Source organism: Halichoerus grypus, chromosome 7 (assembly GCF_964656455.1).
Source record: "Halichoerus grypus chromosome 7, mHalGry1.hap1.1, whole genome shotgun sequence".
Classification (NCBI taxonomy): Eukaryota; Metazoa; Chordata; class Mammalia; order Carnivora; family Phocidae; genus Halichoerus; species Halichoerus grypus.
In genome coordinates, this window is record NC_135718.1 from 64,311,364 (window position 1) to 64,332,869 (window position 21,506).

General features: G+C 39.7%; 1 protein-coding gene across 1 annotated transcript in view; it reads left to right on the forward strand.

Annotated features, from left to right (window-relative positions):
- Positions 1-21,506, forward strand: part of ANK3 (ankyrin 3) — a 333,563-nt gene extending 312,057 nt beyond the window's left edge. Inside the window, exons 45-46 of the mRNA XM_078076917.1 lie at positions 8,887-8,967; positions 20,080-21,506. Of these exons, the coding sequence (XP_077933043.1) occupies positions 8,887-8,958 (72 nt within the window). The 3' untranslated portion in view covers positions 8,959-8,967; positions 20,080-21,506. The remainder of the gene's footprint in view (positions 1-8,886; positions 8,968-20,079) is intronic.

Consider the following 21,506-nt stretch of genomic DNA (forward strand, 5'->3'; position numbering starts at 1 on the left):
TTTACCATATATATGCACACAAAAATCAGTGTAATTAAATATATGTATTAATACACATACACACGTAATACATACATATACAGAGTCATTTCATTTAGGATCCTCCTCAAAATTTTCTTCCACTTAAATTTTTTTTTTAAGATTCTCACAAATACGTATCGTGATGTTCCTTAGCAGGGAAAACCAGCAAGTGAAAGTAATTCTTTTTTGATTTCCTTTCTCAGAATGTCTTTTATTTTAAATGTGATGGTAAAATTATCCTAAAAAATGCATTTATCAGGACTTGAAAGACAGTGAGAGTGATTCGAGCTCAGAGGAAGAACGGAGAGTCACTACCCGCGTTATTCGCCGGCGTTTGATTATAAAGGTATCCTGTAGCCGGATTGTGATGGGGCATTGCTATGGGATTAGAAAGTCCTTCCTTGTGGCCTTGAGAATTCAGTATGCTTGATAAGTAAGCGGCTCTATATATGCTTCTTTGCACATCTGAAAGCTTGTAAGAACCACCACCAAGAGGAAAGGGTCGTGTTGTATGGTAGTGAGTATTCAGTCTAGGCCTGTGTCTGACTCGTCGCAGCTGTAATTTTGTCTGAGAATTCTTGGCATTTGTATCCTGCCTTCCCTGAAAAAGTCTTGTATGTGAACAAAGATTTTATCTTGGTGAGAGAATAGTTCGTATCAAATGAAACGGTCAGTGGAAACGTCAGAGGCCACATGAGGTATGAGGTCAGATGGAGAAGGACAGTGAAATAATGAAAAGGCTCTCTCCTCGGTCTCAAATTCCTACTGCCTGAACAACTCTTGAGTAAAAACCAGTTCTTTGTTACTGATCAGTAGCTGAGAATTTGGTTATAGCCTGGCATGGATGTATGTGCCATAAACAAAATCAGGCAAAACCTTCTGAAAAAGGCTTTTAACTTGACTAACATACAGAAAATCAGGCTGTATTTTTAAGTATAGGAGGCATTTTTTTAACTGGACATAAAAATTCTCCTCCCCCTGTTGCAGCACAGTTGAATGCAATGAATAAACCTTCATTTCCCCCACAAAGGCCTTTGGAAGCACTGACTTTATATGCCTGGTCAGGTCGGGCAGAACACTTCCCACAGTCTGCTGCTTGTCTTCATTACTCGACTCTGTCTTTAGAGAGAAATTTCTTGATGTTAGAATAATTGACTGCAGAAACCAGGAAGCCATTTTCAACACACAGGCCTTTGAATGTGGTCCAAATAACTTGAGGCTCCTTGGTTGACAGCTCTGGAAAGAAGGAAAGGAAGGGAAATATCTATTGAAAACCATTTATCAGATTTATCATCCCCTTCCAAAGTGTCAGGAAACCCATGAGAGAGTAAAGAAGTTGGCTTAGGTATCTAAAACTCCTGCTGCTTGTACTTTTCACGTAGATCAGATGAAAGAAGAGAAGAAAATCTGCCAAATCTGCTCTAGTATAGGTTTTCTCAGGCTCTGGAAGCATTAGAGAAGAAAGTAAGTCCTTGTCTAAATCTTAAACTATCCCCAAATCAATCGACAGCTATATATATTAAAAACAAAAACAAAAAAAAAGCATGAATCACTTCTTTGACAATTCCATCTAGGCAAGCCAAATTACTAATTGGTATCCAGCATATTTGCAAGTATTCACCCCGCTTATAAAATCTTCATAATCAGTCACCTCCCACACATTCCCTGGGATTAGGGGAAAGAAATACTTAATACAGGTTTTCTGAAGGAGTTAAAACTATACTCTTTGCTCAGTCAGGCTTTGCCCTTCCCGGAATCAACGTCTTCAAAAAATGGTATTTTAAAGTGAAACGACCAGAAAAAGCGCACCAGACAGATCATCTTGTAACTTGCTTTTTATGCTTAACATACGACATACTCATGTTGCATCCAAATCTACCTCATTCCTTATAAAAGCTGCTCATTATAGAAGTTGAATCTCCTCTATATAGGGCAGAAGAAAATAAACAGAATCCTGCAAAAAAAGTGAGAGGGAGAGGATAAAGAAGTTTTACTCTGAAGAGCACAAAAACAAAACAATAAAAACACAAAACCCACCAAATCAATGAGGGTTACTTCTCTTGGTCTTCTAGAATTCTAGACATGCATTGGCAAGTTAGCTTTTAAGCAATTTTGTCAGAATGTGTTATTTATATATTTGAACTTAATATATAATTATGTGTAATATATAAACATTTTTATTAAGAGCTTAAGTTTAAAAGAGAAAATTACACTACGATGGCTTCATAAAACAGAGGGGTCTATTCTCCCCAAATCCCCACTGCTTGAAGTCAGTGTAATTTTAGGGAGGTTGAGTGGAATGACCAGAGCATGGGTTTTATAAGTGAAGAGAGCATTGTATAAACAATAGAATCAAACAAACTTGGAGAAACCGAAAGCTAGCAAAAATAGCTATAATTAGGTATAACAAAAATCATTATAAATTACACATATAAGGATCCGGTTACTCGTTTCTGTTCAGATTTTTGGGGCTGTTGGAAAGGATCACACTTCTGTTGCTTTTCTTTTCACTCTATATGTTGCTATCTTTCTAATGTTAAAAGAGCTTGAAATTGCCATAGTATACAGTACTTATGACACGGAAAACACCCCTGCCAAAAACACAATAGGAGAGTGTTAGGATGGAAAGGGATCATTGATACTATAATCACTTCTTTTCTGAGATGACAAAACCGAGGGACTAGACGGTTGGCTTTACCCAAAATCACGCAGCAGGGCAGCAAGCAGTCTGGGACCGCCCCCCCCCCCCCCAAGCCTGCTCTCCAGCCCTCCAGTGCAGTGCCTTCTACCTGCTTTTCCCTCCTTGCTAAGTTCTTTCTCTTCTAGAACAAATTATTAAGGAATAACTTTTCCTAGACCAAATTAGGCACTTGGCCACTTAGACGTTTCCAGTGGCATGGAACAGGGCCGCCGTGGGCTGTCTCTCCTGGAAATTATCTGATGGGACTGGAATGCTGAGAATTTGGCCTTCTTCACGGAGGTTGTCCAGCCTTGGGCCAGACCAGCATATTTAGACTGTTTGCCATAGTAATCCCTCTAGCACTCAGGCTCTCAGAGTTGAAAACCATTTTGGGGTTGTTCCGTCCCTCCCCGAGCTAGGTTGGGCTGCAGTGTCCACACCTGCAGGAGATGGGCTCAGGGCTTCATGACTGCAAGTCGAGGCCAATCCGTCTTCTTAGCCATTCAGTTTGTACAACTGATGGAGTGAAAGTATAATTTTATGGTTTTTCTCTTCAATTTCATATGCAGGTTCACCCATTTCTTCTGAAGTTTGTTTTTTTATTTTTGTTTTTCATTTACTATTTTCAAGTCCCTAAGGAATGAGTCAAGTGAACAAACACTTCTAATTGTGGGGGGATTTTTAGATTTTATAAGCACATCCATTTATTTTTATATAATTTGATAATATCACGGTGGTTTCAAATGCTTAGAAGCAGCTTGAGTAAATTAACTAGTCCTGTGAGCTTGTTTATAGTATTTGCTAAGTCAGTGATTACAAAGACAAAAACATTAACTCACAGCCAAACTATTAGGAAGTTTGGTAAGATTCAAATAACTGAATTTTTATTATATAATTCAGCTGTATTTTTATTTCTACTTCTGAACTTTTTTACTAACCATATAAGTTTTCCCCAAATCATCAATCAAAAGTATATAAAGTTTGATCTACTCATTCCATTTCCCAGAGGTAACCACTGTTCCTGAGCTTCAGATTATTTTTATGTACATGTATTGGTATGTATATAAAATGTACATGTACGTTATGTGCATGCATACGCACATTCCCAGCAAGTGGGTTTCTCAGAATATAATAATGGGTTATACCATCACATACTGCTTAGTAACTTGCTAAGTTATATATGTCACAAATGTGATATCCATCCCATTTGGGGGGAAAGTTTAAGTTCTAATGTTACAGACATCAGAGCCAATTGGTACATCTCATACTGTTATTCCTTCCTTTTATTCAAGGACAGAGGAATAAAAATTATGAAATGCAATGCTTCCAGCAGAGGTCCAAAGAGAAGAACAGCTAGTCTTCATTAAGGGGGCCACCAGGGATGATACTGTGACACCATATGTACTGTAATTTTCCTTTGAAATAGGAAAGAAAAAAGTGGGGGGGAGGTGTTGCCAAAAATAATGCCATCAACAAGACCTGGGGGGAACTTTTGCTTAGTTCAAAGTACAAACTGTTTTCTAGAACTTTAGGAACTAATTAGACATTATTTTCTGTCTTTAATAAAAGAAGGCTCAAAAAAGACCTCTCCTGGGTAATACTTGGTCTCTAATATATTTGACAGAATTAAAGATGGATGATTTTTTTTTTTAAAACGATGTTTCCTGACTCCTTCCTGTCTTCCCTATCTAATCAACCCCTCACTTATCCACTCCCCCAGTTTAGTGAGTTTCCACATCACCACGCAACTTACTTTGGCCTTATTAAAGCACTAATTGACTGTATTTAATGGCCACTTAAGATTAAGAGAGGCATCTTTATCTTTAGCTGTACATAAGCAGTATGAATTTTCAGTAGGAAACATGAAAATGCCCACATGCCAGAGTAGATCTCAACAACTTATAGGGCTTGTTATTTATAAATAGGACTTTGCTTTTTTCTAAGGCTATTAATATAAATCAAAATTCTTCTACGTATTCGCTATGTTTATAAATATACCTTATTTCACATTCCTCTCAGCGACTGTCCAGTTAACTGGCATCATTCCCTGCTAAAAGTACATTCATAACTTATCCAATAGGATTCTGTTTTACTGGATTTTCCTGGGATCCTCAAATTAGCTACATGCAAAGAGCTGGACATTTCCCTGAGTTAGCTCAAAAATATCTCATTTATTCATTTTTAAACTAGAGGGAAATCTTTCACAACCTTTTATTGGCTTTTTTGATGTCTTTATGCCTTTACTTTTTTTTTTTTAATGTAGGCTCCATACCCAGTGTGGAGCCTAATGCAGGGCTTGAACTCACGACCATGAGATTAAAACCTGAGCTGAGATCGAGTCGGACACTTACCTGACTGAGCCAGCAGGCACCCCTATGCCTTTACTTTTAAAATAAAATGAAATTTGTTTTTTTTTTCACAACCACAGGAATTAAAACTTGTTGCAGATTTTAGTGTATTTAAGCATGAGACCTCTACATTTTTCCAATTCCCTTCTCCCTCTTAACTGTGCTAACTGAAACTAATCATAAGCAAGATCCTAAGGGAGCTAAACATGAGCAGCAAGAAACATCTTTTTTTTTTTTTTTAAAGATTTATTTATTTCAGAGAGAGAGCGAGCAAGCATGAGCAGGGGGAGGGGCAGAGGGAGAAGCAGACTCTTGGCCAAGTAGGGAGCCCGATGCAGGGCTCGATCCCAGGATCCTGGGATCATGATCCAAGCCGAAGGCAGACGCTTAACTGACTGAGCCACCCAGGTGCCCCACATCTTATTTTTCTGTACCACAGTGAAGAAAATAAGTCCATGTCTTTCCCAATCGTGAACTGTGAGCCTACAATCTGTAAGAATATAAAGGCACTTTGTAAAAAGAATGAAAACAGAATTTTTTAGCCAAACAAGACAATGTTTTAGTCTTTACACTGCCTTTCTATGGGCTGTGACATAAAACAATCACAGAACTTTCTGACCATTGGCTGGCGCTGACAAAATTATCAGAACTACTACCTTTTCCAGACCAACGACACTGAAAGAGTTAGAATCCTGGCTCTCCCGGAAATGTAGCTGTCGTCTCTGTGATCCGCCATTTTCCCTGAAACAACTGCAGGTGAACAACAACTGCAGTACACCGTTCTATGGCATTATCCAGGCCACCTTTTCAACAAGAAGTCTGACCAGCAGGTCACTAAGTCCCTAGAGTAGGTCTGCACTTAAGATGTTTGTCCCTGTTCCCCCAAACTATATGTGGCACTAGAAGAAGGTGATATATTGCAAATACGGCCCTATTTTTACTGAGTGGTTTTTCTTATACAATTATAGAGCCAATAGGGAGAGATTAAGGGAGCCATCCAAATCTACCAAGCTGGAAAACAGGAGCCCACCATGGGGAGTTAAGACTTTATTCCATTTTTTAAAACTCACCAGAGGAAGATCTTTGACAGTTTCCCTTTCTAAATCAGTTAGCAGTCACTAACGGAAAGATAACATTGTTTTAAATTCCTTTAGTACTGATCTTTTGTCTGTAGCCATGGAGATTAGATGATCTATCATCACAGAAGACCCCTTCATTTGAAAATAGTAGTCAGAAACTGCATACTTCATCAGAGTCATTCCCATTTAAGACCTACAAAAGGCTTAGTTTTAAAGAAAAATAAATAAGAGTTTCTCTGTACCCTGAACTTTGCTTATAAAAAAAGTCTATGTTACCCTTAGTAAATGAATTTTTAAATGGAAAAAAAAAAAAAACTGACAAGGGCAATAAATATAATGCCCTGACTAAGGTACCATCTTAATGTAGATTAAGCACAATGCAACCCAAAAATTATTTGAGAGATTTGGTAGGACTAATCAAGAAACACTGTGATCAAAATGAGATGATCTAATCAGAGCTCTAATCATTGGCTAATTTTTTTTCAACAAATGAAACCTTTCGGTTCATATATCAACATGTAACTGTGTTTTATCATTCTTCCTTCTTGGAGTTAGCTGCTAGCCATCATTCTTGTTACATGCCTAAGGTTTAGTGCTTTGAATGTTGTTGGCTGCTAAATAACCATCAGAGGAGTCTGCCTTTTCCCCTTGCCCTTGAGTAGCAAGTAGAATTTATACTTTCTTTTTCTAAAAATCCACAGAGCATGTGTGTGATGTGTGGAGTGCTGTGGAGATCTGTCCATCTAGTAGGTTGCTAATCTCTATGCCACATCCTTTAGGGAGAGGAAGCAAAAAGCATTCCTGGTGAATCTGTCACAGAAGAGCAATTTACTGATGAAGAAGGCAACCTCATCACCAGAAAAGTAATCATCATTAGGATTTTATGCTTCTCTTGGAATTTAGATTTCCTACTGTTTGTTTGCTGTAGTGTCACCTCTTAAAATAGAAAACAGGAAAATCTCTACTTCTCACTATTGCTTCCTACAGATCACTCGGAAAATAATAAGACGAATTGCTATCCCACAAGAGAGAAAACATGATGACATGGTAATGGAGAGGGGCTGCCAAAGAAAAAGTAGAGGATAATCGCTTTGTGAACTTTCTAGAACATGCTTCTAACAGGCTGGCATCTGCAGTGTGGCAGCTTGAAGTGTTTGCTGCTTTTGACAACCTCTGCATTTGATCAGGGTCAAGGAAAAAGACTTTTCTTTTTTTTTTTTTTTTTTTTTTAAGATTTTATTTATTTGCGAGAGAGAGAATGAGAGACAGAGAGCATGAGAGGGAGGAGGGTCAGAGGGAGAAGCAGACTCCCTGCTGAGCAGGGAGCCCTATGTGGGACTCGATCCCGGGACTCCAGGATCATGACCCGAGCCGAAGGCAGTCGCTTAACCAACTGAGCCACCCAGGCGCCCAAAAAAGACTTTTCTTCTTAACCTTCTTTAACATTATGTATTTTTTACTGTCTTCAGAGTTTTCACAGAGATAAGTTCATTTATGGAGGGTAGAATGTGCTGGTCCAAGCATGTAAGAGAAATAAAATAAAAACCCTCTATCACCACCAGCCCCCTGGGCAGTGCCCCCTCCCCCACTCCGCCAGCCCCCCACCTCCACCTTTACCTGCTGCCTGCCTGGGACCAGGACAGAGGGCACTCACTTCCAGCAAATGCACAGGGTTTAAATGTTAGAATGGCAAAAAAGCTCAGTTCAGGATCCTTACATCAAATCTATACATTTTCCCTTTCCAGTATGTTCTACAGGGAAATCTGAATTCCCTCCTCCTAACCTGAGGGGGGGGTTCTCCTCTTTGGGTTTATAACAATCCATTTCCAGTGTGCAGGTGAAAGAACTAAACTCACTGCTGCGCAGTGTAACTCAGCAAATGCTTCTCCATCTCCCAGACAAAACACCTCTGGTTATTTGTCATTTCTTTCCTTTTCTCAGATCTTTACCCTTTTCATTTTGAAAATAGAAACTCCAATAGCCTGTGTTTACGTAAGAAAAAGTGAACTGAAAATTTCTCAAGACTAACTCAGAAAAGTGGAAAGGCTACTGCGTTTGTGTCATAAAGCGGGTAAAAGTGGAGGATTTGTACAACTTTGCTCTTGGAGAAAAGTGTCCCTGGTGCTCAATGAAGAGAGGTCTTGTTCTATGGAAAATGGATGCCTGCTTGGAGTAAGAGGAAGGGGCTGGTAATTCCACAGATTAAAAGAAAAAAGTCCCTCAGATCAACATTTCCATGGTGTTTAGTTCATGATTGGTGCTTTCCTGAGAGATTTTAAGTCTCGACACAACAGATCCCTTAAAATTCTGTTGGCTTAAGAAGAAATAAATTATAGTTTAATAATATTTTTTTAAAATTGGGGTTTGGGTGCCTTGAGGGCTTTGGTGATGATTACTACAAGAAATGAACAGGCTACTCATTTTTTTAAATTTATCACTAACCTTTTTTAAAATTTTACTACTATTAATTATTTTTATTATCACTAACCTTTTATTTAACACTAACCTACTGAGTTCTTGTGAAGCATAGTTATGTTACTGTATTCATTCTGACAGCGCTCTCTAGCTTGCCTCCATGATGCTAGGCTGTGTGGTTAAGCCAAATAGATTGATTGCATGTATTTTGGGACATGAAGTGACAGTGCTTTCAACTGTGTTTCACTTACCCTAATCCAGCCTCAAGGGACCAGAATGGGAACCGCTGTATAATTAAAACTCTTTTACTATGAAATCTTAATGCGTACATTCCTTTTTACAGCAGGGAGAAGGTTATAAGGTGAAGACAACAAAGAAGGAAATCCGGCATGTGGAAAAGAAGAGCCATTCATAACAGTAAACGGTTAGTCAAGGCGATAGGTGTGCTCATACCGGCAACAGTCGGCCTTAACTTCCTATGAAACCTCTCATTTCACTGGATAAGTGATTCCGATCTCCCTGCCCCCCTCCCCCTGTTTTTCACTGAATTCCAGCTTTGAATACCCAGTATGAAGTTGGAGTTATTTTTATATTTATGTACACATCCATACACACACTAAAACTCAGTTCACAGTCCATAAACTTTCTCCTCACAAATTAGTCAGGAATTTAAATGTAAATGGTGTTTGCAGAAGCAAATGTAAATAGTGACATTTGAGTCTCCTCTAAGAGCTGAGGCTCAGCGTGCAATGTTTTAGCATTCTACAACTAACAGAACTATCTGGCAACAAATAATTCTAACAGATGTGCTCTGAGATGTGTGTAGATCCAGCCTTTCACCGTTTTAGCAGAACGGCATCTGACAATTTAATTTTGGTTGAAGTATAGTGGTTGCCAAGTTTAAATGAAATGACTGAGATCCCTATATACTACTTGGTGTATCTTATATAAACCAAAGCAAATTAAATAGAAAGTTAATGGACTACTATTTTTTAGAAAGTTAAATGTTTGGTAAGCTTTGTGTGAATTGAACTTTTCTTCATAGGTGAGGATATTTTAACATTGTTTTCTAAATTTTACATTGTCCTATTATTTTCTACATAGCTATAATTAGGAAAAGTCACTTGCAAGGTGAAAAAGCAGATGGAGCTTTGAAAAGAAATTTGAAAACCTCGCTAAGTCTGTGAGGTGAAGTAGCATGATTTCTTGAGGGCTGCGTACGAACAGTTGTCTTAGCCCTATTGGTCCAAATGAAAAGAACAAATAGATTCCAGTTTGCACTTGCATACATCTTCTGTCCCCCAATTACCAGAATCCTGGTGTTGAGTGTGGAGGTGAGGAACTGAGAAATCTTTGTCTCATTGCCCTGAATTTTGTAGGTGAGGTAACTAAGGCCCAGATAAACTCCTTTTTTTTTTTTTTTTTTTTTTATTTTAATTCCAGTTAGTTAACATAGTGTGATACTGGTTTCGGGTGTACAATATAGTGATTCAATATTTCCACACCTGGTGTTCATCACAGCAAGTACACTCCCTAGTCCCCATCACCTATTTCACCCATCCCCCCACCCACCTCCCTGCTGCTAACCATCAGTTTGTTCTCCATAGTTCAGAGTCTGTTTCCTGGTTTGCCTCTCTCTTCCTTTTTTTTTTTTTTCCCCACTTGCTCATTTGTTTTGTTTCTTAAAGTCCACATATGAGTAAAATCATATGGTATTTGTGTTTCTCTGGCTTATTTTGCTTAGCATAATACTCTCTAGCTCCATGTTGCAAATGACAAGATTTTACTCTTTTTTATGAATGAGTAATATTCCATTGTGTATATATACCACATCTTTTTTTTTTCCCTCAGATTTAGGATTGGGGTGAGGGTATGTGCCTGTTACTGCAGGCCCAGATAAATTCCTAACCCCTCCCCCTCAAAAAACCTTACCATGTGTTTATTCACGCCAAGATTTATTTCACTTCCTTTCATGAGGCTTTCTGCATAGGTACTGAGAAACTCTTAGTAAACAACGTCGTGTGGTACTTGCCTTCCCTGAGCTTACATTGTGGAGATTTAATGTTAACTCGTCCTAATTGATCATATCCGTATTTACTGGCACTGAGACAACTACCAAGAACTGCAGAACATTCTGGAAATAATCATATTTACTACATATTACGCCTCCAAGTGTTCCATCCCGCTCTTCATTTAATTCTCACAGCCAACCCTTTTGGAGAGATGGCCTTATCATCCCCATGTCAGAGGGGAGGAAACAGGGCCCAAATTGCCCAATGTCACATAAATTAAAAGTGGCAGAAATAGGATACCAACCTGCCACCAGAGCCAACACTCTCAACCACGTTGACGGGAGACCTGACCCGGGTCTGAAGTGACAGGCAGGGATTCCTTGAGAAACAATGTTTGAGCTCAGTTTAAAGGACTGCACGGGACGTGACTGGGTGGAGGAGGGGAGTTGGACGGTGTCTAGGGTAGCCCTCCAGGCAGATAGCAGCACCCTGCAAAGACCAGACCGGGGGGCAGCGGGGGGAGGCGGGGGGGGGCGGGGGGGCGGTGCAGGAAGGGAGGAGCCGTGAGAACAGGTCAGTTTAGCTGGCAGAGAGTTTGGCCCTTGGGTCTGCAGAGACTGGAAAGCTGGGAGTTTTCAGGCCTCACGAGCCTCTCTGTAGGGATTCTGGCCTGTCACTAAAAGCAGAAGGAAAGCTGTGCAAAGCGTCGGGGCGGGGCGGGGTGTGATTGAATGTACATTCTGCATCACTCGCTCGAGGGGCAAGCAGAGAACGAACCGGAGGTGGCCATCACGGATGAGCAGAAAACCGAATAGGAAACTATATAGACGCTGGCTTGGGCTGTGAGGATAAGGAGAGGCAGGCTGAATCAGGAGACATCAACATGCCTTGCTTTTCACGCAGGGTGAGGGACAGGAGAAAATGACCCACGGCATCTGTGCCGCAGTATCTAGAACGGACCCACTTCTCGTGCATGCCTGACAGCCCAACCTGGGGCAAGACACGTGTACGCACAGTAGCTGCATAAAACGCGAAGCGTGAGTCCGCGGTCTTGAGTTGGTCTGCGGAAGCGGTTATAAGTGATACGTGAAATGAATCTAGAAGAGAGTTCAGTCAACTTCAATATGCGCCTCAGAGTTCGCCCGCTGGTTCGGTCAGCGTCAGACTCTGGGTGGTAAAGAACCAAGGAGGTCGCCCCCACCAGCTGAGCCATTTTTCTAGAGCCACATATACCCAGTATCTATGAGTAAATGATGCCAAAAAAATAGAACCGTGCTATTCTTCTAGGTCCTTCTGAGTAAATGAATACAGACAGGACAGGGTCACTAAATGTACAAGAGGCCTTCAAATGACAAATAACCCACCCCGTAAAGAAGTTGTCAGGGCTTTGGCTCACTTGCTCCCCCACTCAAAGAAGAGAGAAATTCAGAGAGAAGTCACAGGAATGTGAAAATAACTCCAGCCTAAAGCAAACTTAATGCGTCAGATGGAAAGAGCAGTGATTTGACTGTAAGCCTCACGTTACTCTCCAGGGTGCTTATTTACCTTCCATAAGTGAACTTAGGAAATGAGTCCAAGAACACCACCTGGATTTCCACGACACTGAATGTGTGCTCTGGAAAAATCAATTTGCAAATATATTGAGAGTTTTTATAGCCCTGCTGCCTGCCCTTTTTAAAAAAAGACTAAGCAAATGGAATGCTGCCAAATTTCACTGAGTCTCAGATGGTGACATCAAAATTTTTATTTTTCATTTTAAAACCAGTTTTATTTTGAGCTATCTGAACCCTGCACCCGCTTTTAATACCAAGTCACAGCCATCCTGTTTTTAATGTTTTTAAGGGAAAAGCAAATAGCTTACAACAGCTATACAGATTCATACATAGTATGTACAAATGTACTAGAATGTACTAGTATGTAGTGATTTGTAGTTTACAAACTGCTTTTACATTTTTGTCTTATTTAATCCTTCAAACAAGCCTCTAGAGAGGTCAGGCCAATTTTGTTTGCTACCTTCTACAGATGAATATTCCAAGACTCAGAGAGGTCAATGACATTTCTACTGTCACACAGCTGAATTGGTAGAACTAGGACCTGAACTCAAGATGATTGATTCTCCACCTACTGCCCTTTCTATTGCACTTAGCTGTATTACTGAAATTATTTATGAATAATAGTCATGATATAGCAAATGATTGCTTATGCCAAATAGTAGGTAAGATCATTACATACATTACCACATATAATCCCCAAAACAATGCTATAAGGTAAGTGCTACTCTTTTTTATTAATGAGGAGACTGAGGTTGAGAAAAGTTAAATGATTTACTCCAGGTCCTATAGAGCTGACGAACAAAAGAATGAAATTTGAACTTATCCGGAACCTAAGTTCTTAACTATTACTCGTATTCATAGTTAATTAGTATTTGATGATGATTAAAGAACTAAAAGCAAATTTGAATCAAATAGATGTCCATAGGCAAACTGTAGTAAATGTCTTCGTATTTTACACAATGAAAATACTCAGATTTTTGTTCTTTTTTAAAACAAAGCAGAACTTCATTTTTAAGGTAGCCATAATCCCCAAATGTTTACTTCATAAATACCATTAGAGGGCTGATTAGTGAGGTTGTAGCAAGGGAAGGTCCCCAGATAGAAACCATAAAGGACTGTGGACCAGCTGCGTCCCACACCTCTTTGGGGGAAATGCTCAGGATCTCACGGCCATATGGAAGCTGAGTGTGACAAGAGTACCCCGCTTGCCAGAGGCAACACTTCTTCTGAGCCAGAAAGTTGATTCATTTTTTTCATTCCTTCAAAAAATATTTGAACTTCCACCTGTCTGAAAGTGGAAAGGGAGATGTACAATGGTGAAGAAAACTTCCACGGTCCCTGCCCTTCCCAATGTCTCATCCCGCAAGGGGGAACGAGATGGGACAGATGTTTAAGGGCTGAAAATACAAAATCCAAGTGCCAATACAAGAATAATGCAGAAACATATTTAGATCTTTGGCAGCTGGGGAAGGTCGCTCAGAAGTCATGACAAGGGCTAGGACCTGGGCAGTGGTTTTAGGAAAATCAACAGGTGGATTAGCTTGAGGGGAGGATGAGAAGAAGGGTTGAGTCAAGAATGACTCCCAGGTTTCTGGCTTACACAACTGGGTAGTAAAGAAAGGAACAGAAGCAGAATGGGTTTTAAAAAGAACATCAAGCACTGAGGCTTGGACTTGGGTTTGAGGGTGCTTATGAGCCATCCAAGTACTGTATTAGATGCACAAGTCTGGAGCTCCGCAGAAAGGTTGGGGCTGCACCTATAAAAATGTAAGAGTTCTCACTAAAGAGATAAATGTTGAATACCAGAGAACAGATGTGATCATCTAGGGAGAGGGTCAAAGGGAGTAAAGAAGGAGCTCAGGATTGAGTCCTGAGGAATAAGATTTTAAAGTGGAATAGAGTTTAAAAGGTTGCCTCTGACCTCTTCCTTTATAGAAATCTCCAAGCTATTCTATATCCTCTCATCTAAGATCGCCGACATGTTCAGCCTCAGCCCTGCAGCATACTTGTTTGGTTTTACCTCAGGATAGCTCATTCCATGCAGTTTCATGGCAGTGGATGAGAGAAACGTTCCTATAATGTAGATTAGCTAACAGGCTTTTGTAAGTAGGTCACTGTGTGCGTTTAGAGCTCCTTTACTTTTTTTTTTTAAGATTTTATTTATTTGAGAGGCAGACAGAACGAGCAGTGGGAAGGGGCAGAGGGAGAGAGAGAAGCAGACTCCCTGCTGAGCAGGAAGCCCAGTGCGGGGCTCAGTCCCAGGACCCCGAGATCATGACCTGGGCTGAAGGCAGATGTTTAGCCAACTGGAGCTCCTTTACTTCTTAGCTACTATGTGCAAAGGCTTATGACACACTGTGTAAGTGGTAGGGAGGGTACAACGTTGTAAGACATTATCCTCAGTTTGACATTATTCTCTGAGAGAACTCCTGCCCATTTTAAGTTTACAGTATAGTCCAAGGGGCACACATGATCATAAGTCACACAAATCAAAATACATAAATGTAATAAAAGATAGAAACAGAATGCTCAGGGCATCCACTGGAAGATATAATTACCTCCAACAGAGGAGACCTTTTAAAGTTTCTTGGAAGTGCATATTTGGACTAGTTTTTGAAGAAAGAGTAGCATTTGAGATAGGGCAGTATGGAGAATCAGATGACCTTTGCTCAGGAGTTTGGCCCTTATCCTGGATACTGTGGGGTACCCCTGGAAGCTTTGTATAGGAGAATAATATAAGATTTAGGTAACCCTAGCAGTAGTAGAGGGAGGACAGAGTTTGAACACAAGGGCCTCGGTTCTGAGACACAGATGAGGGCCTGAACCGGGGCAGAGAGAATGAAAAGGAGAGAACAGATTTGAGGAACCAGATTAGTTCTGTGTTGGGAGGGAAGGGTGAGAGTTGAAGACATCAGGGTTGCTTGTATATAGGTAATTATTTAACAAAATCATAGAACCTAAGACACAAAAACAAAGTAGGGATTGACGTAGCCTGGGTGATGAAGTAGCTTCGTAAATGGTCAACATGCAGGGCCCTCGACATTCGTCAATGATTAGGGAGACAACTCTGGGCTAGAGATCATAGTGTGGTCGTTTTTGGTATTTGGGGGAGAAATGAAATGGCCTGAGTGGAGGGAATTGCCGGGGAGCTTACTAGCTAGGTGAACTTAGACTGGTTCTGTGCCTTAATTTCCTCACCTCTACTGGGATAAGAATAACATACCTCAAGGAGTTGTTGGGAGAGTTAACTGAGTTAATACAAGTAAATCACTTTAAATAGCGACAGGCAAGCCCATAGTAAGCACTGGGCAAGTTCAGCTGTTAGTAGAATTAAGACAGCCCAGAAGAGCACCTCGACGAGCCTAGATCAGTGGCAAGTAGACGAAGATGTGAGGGGTGCCAGGAACAGTGGGAGAAGTTGGAACAGCAGTATCACTGATGTTCTCTGAGAAATCAGGGATAACTGAAAGTATTCTGAAGTGTAAACTAATATCACATGCAGAGAAATTCCAGGGGAAATTTTAAGACAGGCATTCTCATTCCTCTTTACTAATGCATGAAGAGAGAGAGACAGTGAAACCCCAGTGGTCATAGTTAATGACAGGTCTGGATTTTCACCCAGCAGATTCTCCTGATTCTGCTTCCCAGAAGTCCGAGGTGCAGCCTGAATTTCTTCACTCCTAAAGATTTTCCCTGAATTTATTTGGAGTAGATATGTTTTTATATAGTTTTGTTTTTATTTTTCTTACCCTTTAAAAAAATCCCTAATTAATGTGGGGGAAAAACCCCTTGTGAACTTTTAAGCTTTTTGGTATTTGAGCCATGTGAATATATTGCGTACTAAAAAAAAAATTTGAGATTTTTTTTAAATCAAAGTTATCTTAGAAGGTGATTGTCATTCCTTAACTTTAGTATTGATTACTCCCTCATCTAATTGTTCATTCTTTTAGTGTTTTCACTACCTATGTATTGCTGTAATCATAAGCTTCTCTGCTAAGCGCTATACCATACTATTTAAATATATATAATATCAATAAATGATGTTGTGAAATTGAAAAATAAATAAATAATAAATAAATAAATAAATAAAAATTAAAAAATCCCTAATTAAACAAAAGCCTTGGCTTTGAGGTGAAGAGCAAGGGTTCTAGAGTCAGGTGGCTTGACTTCTGTTTCTCGCTCTACTATGTACTAAGTGTGCAAACTTGTGCTTGTTTTATAGCTCTGAGCTCTATTTCCTTATCTGTAAAATGGAAGATACAACAGTACCTTATTGTTACTAATATTAAATGAGCTAAGCCACTCCACAGCAGTGCCTGGCACATAACATTTAATAATAATAGCTGTACAATTTTATTAGTGCTGTATGTTTTTTACTACCAATATATAGATCAATATTTTCCCTGTATTTTTTTAACTGGCCCTATTTTAAAAATCACAGGTCACTAGAAAAAAAAAAAAAAAACTCAAAAAAGCCCCACTTACTGGTAGCAGTTGAACAAATCTACATGAACTGGGAGTTATTTTTAAGTTGCACTGTAGTTTTTATTATGATTACATGAAGTAACTAGAATTAATGCTTAGAAAAAAAATGTTCTTAGCCCCATGACTTCTATAATGAGAGAGACAAAGAGAAGGGAAGGAAAGAGAGATGGGTAGGAAGAGAAAGAAACACAGTAACAAATCTACGTTCTCGGTAGGCTATTAGGAAGGCGTATCAGAAAAGGCTTTCTCTCCTAAAGCTGTAACAAGCAAAGTCTAAAGATGAATAAGAGTTACCCTGCCAAGGCGGATCTCCTTAGGGAGAGCACAGCCTGAACTTCCATGGAGATGACATTTGACACAAACTTGAAGGATAGAGAGGAGTTAATATAGGTGAAGATTAGGGTAAGAGAAGTATAGGTGGATACAAAATCATGAGCAAAGAAAAGGAAGTTGGAAACCCATGTGTTGATGACTGACATGCAGTCTAGCTCCTCCTAGTGTGGTCTGTGGAGTATCAACATCACCCGGGGGTCTTGTTAGAAATGCAGCGTCTCTGGGTTTACCCTGACCTCCTGAATCAGAATCCACATTTGAAGATCCCTTGGGTGATACATGAGGACATTAAACTTCGAGAAGCAGTGTTCTAGAATATATCACTGGCTCTTAAACTTGGTTGAACATTCAAATAATCTAGAGAGTTTTTTTCAATGTTTTTTGATGTTGGGCTCCACCCCAAGAAATTCCAAATAAATTGTCATGGGATGTAGCCTGGCTACTGGGTTTAGCTTAGTTTTGTTTTTTAAGCCTCCCAGATCATTGTAATATGCACCCAAGTTTGAGAACCACTGGAAATTGTGAAACAAAGCTTTTCACTGAAGAGTCGTAGGCATTGAGGCTGATTGGGCTGAACTGCAGAGAGCTTCATATATCAAGCTAAAGATGGGTGATTTTTGTTTTTAAGCTGGGCACTAGGGGCCAAAAACCACTGTATGTGGACTTATAAAGGAAATGGTGGTTCGAAGCTCAAGCATACCCCTGACTTGAAAATGGATATGGAAAGCACAACATTCATCTGTAAAATATAAACTTCCATGAAAATCCACTGAATAGCTGTTTTTCTATACATGAAAAATGTTTCTTAAAATTAAAAAAAAATTATAGTGGAATGACTAAAAGGAATGTTTGTTTTTCTGAGTTGTTTTCTACTATCTTTGGGTTTGAAAAGCATGCAAAACCCAAAGACAGATTGCTAAATGCAGAGGCTTCTATCTCATGTATTACCTAAACCCCAAAAGGGAAAAGGACTCAAATTCTATTTCTGAAATGTCATCTCGATGGCTCCTGCCCTCACACTTTTCCATCAGATGGCGCTCTCATCACAATTTGTACAAGGTCAGTATTTTATAATAGGCCTACGGTCCCTCGGCCAAGGCGCTCATGCTTTTTGTAGAACGCTGTACTTGGTATAAGGTCTTTTGTCCAATGAATGACCTTCCACGCTCTGATTGCATGACCAAGAACAAAAGCGATTTACAAGGGGAACTCACTCCCAATTTTTTTTTTTGAACTATCACTCAAATCCTACCTGAATATAAATGGATATAATGAATAGCATTTTAAAAAAAATTATACAAACATATCCAATATTTCTATAAAAGATTTCTATAAAAGATTTTCTATAAAAAATTTGCTTGCACTGAGGTGATAAGAGGAAGACCTTGCTTCTTATTGCAAGATTAACCTGGGAAATTGTATTGGCTTTTGGAAGACAGGATGCAAAACAAAAAAAGTCCAACTGGGTCGTAGTGATGATTGCATATCTATATAAATTCCCTAAAAGTTATCAGACTATATTTACAATAGATAAATTGTATGGCATGTAAATTATATATCAATTAAGCTGCACAAAGTGGGGGGGGCTTCAACTAGAGAAAATTGCTGAGGCCCATCCCTAGGAAGACAGAAGGGGAACACTGGGGTCACGTTATCACAGGGCCATCTAAGAACCCTGGTGCCCAGAAGATAAGGAATAAGTGGTAATAACAGGGGAGAAAATCCTGATTTTACTCGGATTTGCCCACTTTCTGGGACACGGCCTGCCCAGATGAGTCATTTTCTTTCTCTACCACTTCTGCAGAGTCATGTTGGGTGCGGCGGGGGGCGGGGGGGGGGGGCAATATTGAAATCACCCCAGAAGGAATTGACACTTTGATGTTCTTGGCTCTAAGCATTAGTGACCTGGGGCATGGAGGTTAGTAGCAGTTTTCATACAAGAAAGGAAGCAAGAACCTAGTAGAGCAGACAGAGGAAGTGCTATACTAACACGCTGACCTGAGCCAAGGTATCCTGGGTGATCCATCTTAAAGGGAAAAGGGAAAGAAACTTGTCTGGGGTAAGTGAACAACCTCAAGGTCACTGAGGACACATGGGCCCCAACAGAAGCACAGTTCTGAAGGTGCCCCTAGACCTGTAGAAATGGTCTGTTGCTTACCAGTGAATGAGCACGATTGTTCCTAAAATTGTTCTTGCCTTACTCAGGTTTTCTCTAGGGGCTAGGACTTGTTCTCAGACGGCATTCAAGCGTGTCACCTTTTCACACTGAAAGAGGAGGATGAACTATAGGAAAATTTTGTTTTATGAAGAAAGCGTGCATAGCAAAAATTGTTGATTTATTTTGACTGTATTGACTGGTTATAAAACACTGATACTTTATGCCGTGATTATCAGTAAGACAAGATGTCCGCGGCCCCCATAAAGAAGCTCAAATATAATGAGTCGATCTTGTCTGTGACTGATGTGGGGCAGGAGGAGGGAAAAAGTATTCTTTGCAGCGGTGGAAGACAGTCTTTAATTTTAATTTGCGCATGGAAAAGGAGTTTCAGAGTAATGAAGGAATGATGCTGTTCTCCCTTTTTGAAAGATGGGTTGCACTTTGGGGAGTGAACACTTGTTATAAAACGTACGGACGTTACTGAAATAATTTATCCTGACTCCGTATCCCTAGCCCTTTACGCCCATGAGAACCCCAGACCCCTGATATTTTGATGTTGATCGAAATCCCAGAGAGCATCTCTGTCAGCCCTCTCATTTTATAGATAAGACGAGGCCCAAAGGGCTGGAGGTGGCTTTCACAAGTACCTGAGTGACCTGATCAGAGATGGCAGGCTCCCTCGAAGAGGGTCTTTTCCAACTCAATCTCGAAAACCACAAAGACAGTGATCAGTGCGCTGTGGAGAGCATGGGTTAGCTAGAAAAAAGTCACTGCCTTCAAAGGGCTTGCGGGTACACCTCAGGGCTTTGTCCTAGCAGATCACATTGGTCAGAACATCCTGTGAAACCCCCCCATTAGAAAGTAGACGCCCCATTCTCTCAGGCTTTTCTGTTGAATGGCAAGGAAGGGTTAGGCAAATTCTTTAAAAAAAAAAAAAAAAAAAGGAAAACAAGCAAGCAGGCTAAACTCATTACCTATTGTCTCTCTTTCCACAGGATCATGTGTTTTTACTGCCAGTATTGAGAAATTCATGGAAGATATGTCAGCAGGAAGTAAAAATTCACGGAGAAGGGGGTGTGTGTTTGCTGCTTCCACACATTAATGGCATGATTTTTTTTTTTATGCAAAAAGAAAAAAAAAAGAGAACTACCCACATTTTAATTTAGCATGAGCCAATTTACAGAGCATGGAAATTCACTTTCACTCCCAGGATTGGCGCGTGTGCAATTAGCAATGCAGTGTATATACAAGAAGCCATGCTGTTAACAGTTTATCTTAAGTAATTTGGTGTCATTTACAAAAGGAAGAAATTCCTGCCGCCAGAACGGACAGAAGATGGGACGATGAAATCACAGAGAAACACTAAAATTACTAACTCCACAACAGCTCGCCTTATTTTTCTTGGACCCAAACTGTCAGGGTATAAACACTATTTGTTTCTTTTTTAAAACATCTATAGTTTTGCTGTAAATAATAACACTGTATAAATTCTAACAGAAAAATAGAATAAATGTTGATAAGGCTCTGCCTCTTAGAACACAAACAGAATATTGCAAATGCATTTAACATACTAGGGGTCTCAAGTGACCACCCTAGAAGAGGGGGGAGGGATTCTGGGTGGGGGGACCTTCACTGATTCTTGTATATTAGCAATTATAATGTTTGTATATGCAAAACTGCTAGCTTGATTTTAAAAAAAAAAAAAACAACAAATCTTTAAAATCTGCTGCAAATTTAAATAATTCCCCAAATGAGGAATTCTGTAGTTCTGTGAAAAAATTTTTTCTTCAGAATACTAATATTTTGATGCATGTGTATCACCTTATTTTGATTAAATCTTTTCCAATTTTGCAAACACTACAGTATACTGCAACACAGAAGATTTTATCTGTAAACACAAAGCCCTTCATCTAATATTTGTTGCTATTGCCAATTTTTCAATGAAATGACCTAAAAATGGAAAAAAAAAAATCCCTATACGGTAGTTGCTTTAGGGGGAGGGGGGTGCTGTTAGTGCTTAAAAGGGGGTAATGCTTGCCGCTTTAGAGGTGGATGGTGCTCATAAGAGGCCCCAGTCGGGGGTATTTAAAATGGACTGAACCGAAATTCTTAGCTAGTAGAATGGCAGCACGCTGTACAATTACTACTGTATCGTGTACTGGCTATAAGATGTAGACACCTTTGAATAAGCCAATCATTTGTAACCATTCTAGCAGTGTCATATTAGGTTAATAAGGCTGCTGTGTTTTAAAGGGCATTTTTATTTGGGTTTTGGTGAAATCCTTTAATTTGTTGATTATATTCATATAAAATCAGCATTCATTGACACATAGCTCTAATGACATATGTATGAAAAACCATACACTGGATGACCTAGTCGATTATTTAAGCCTAAAATAAATTGTGTTAAACTCTTCACCCA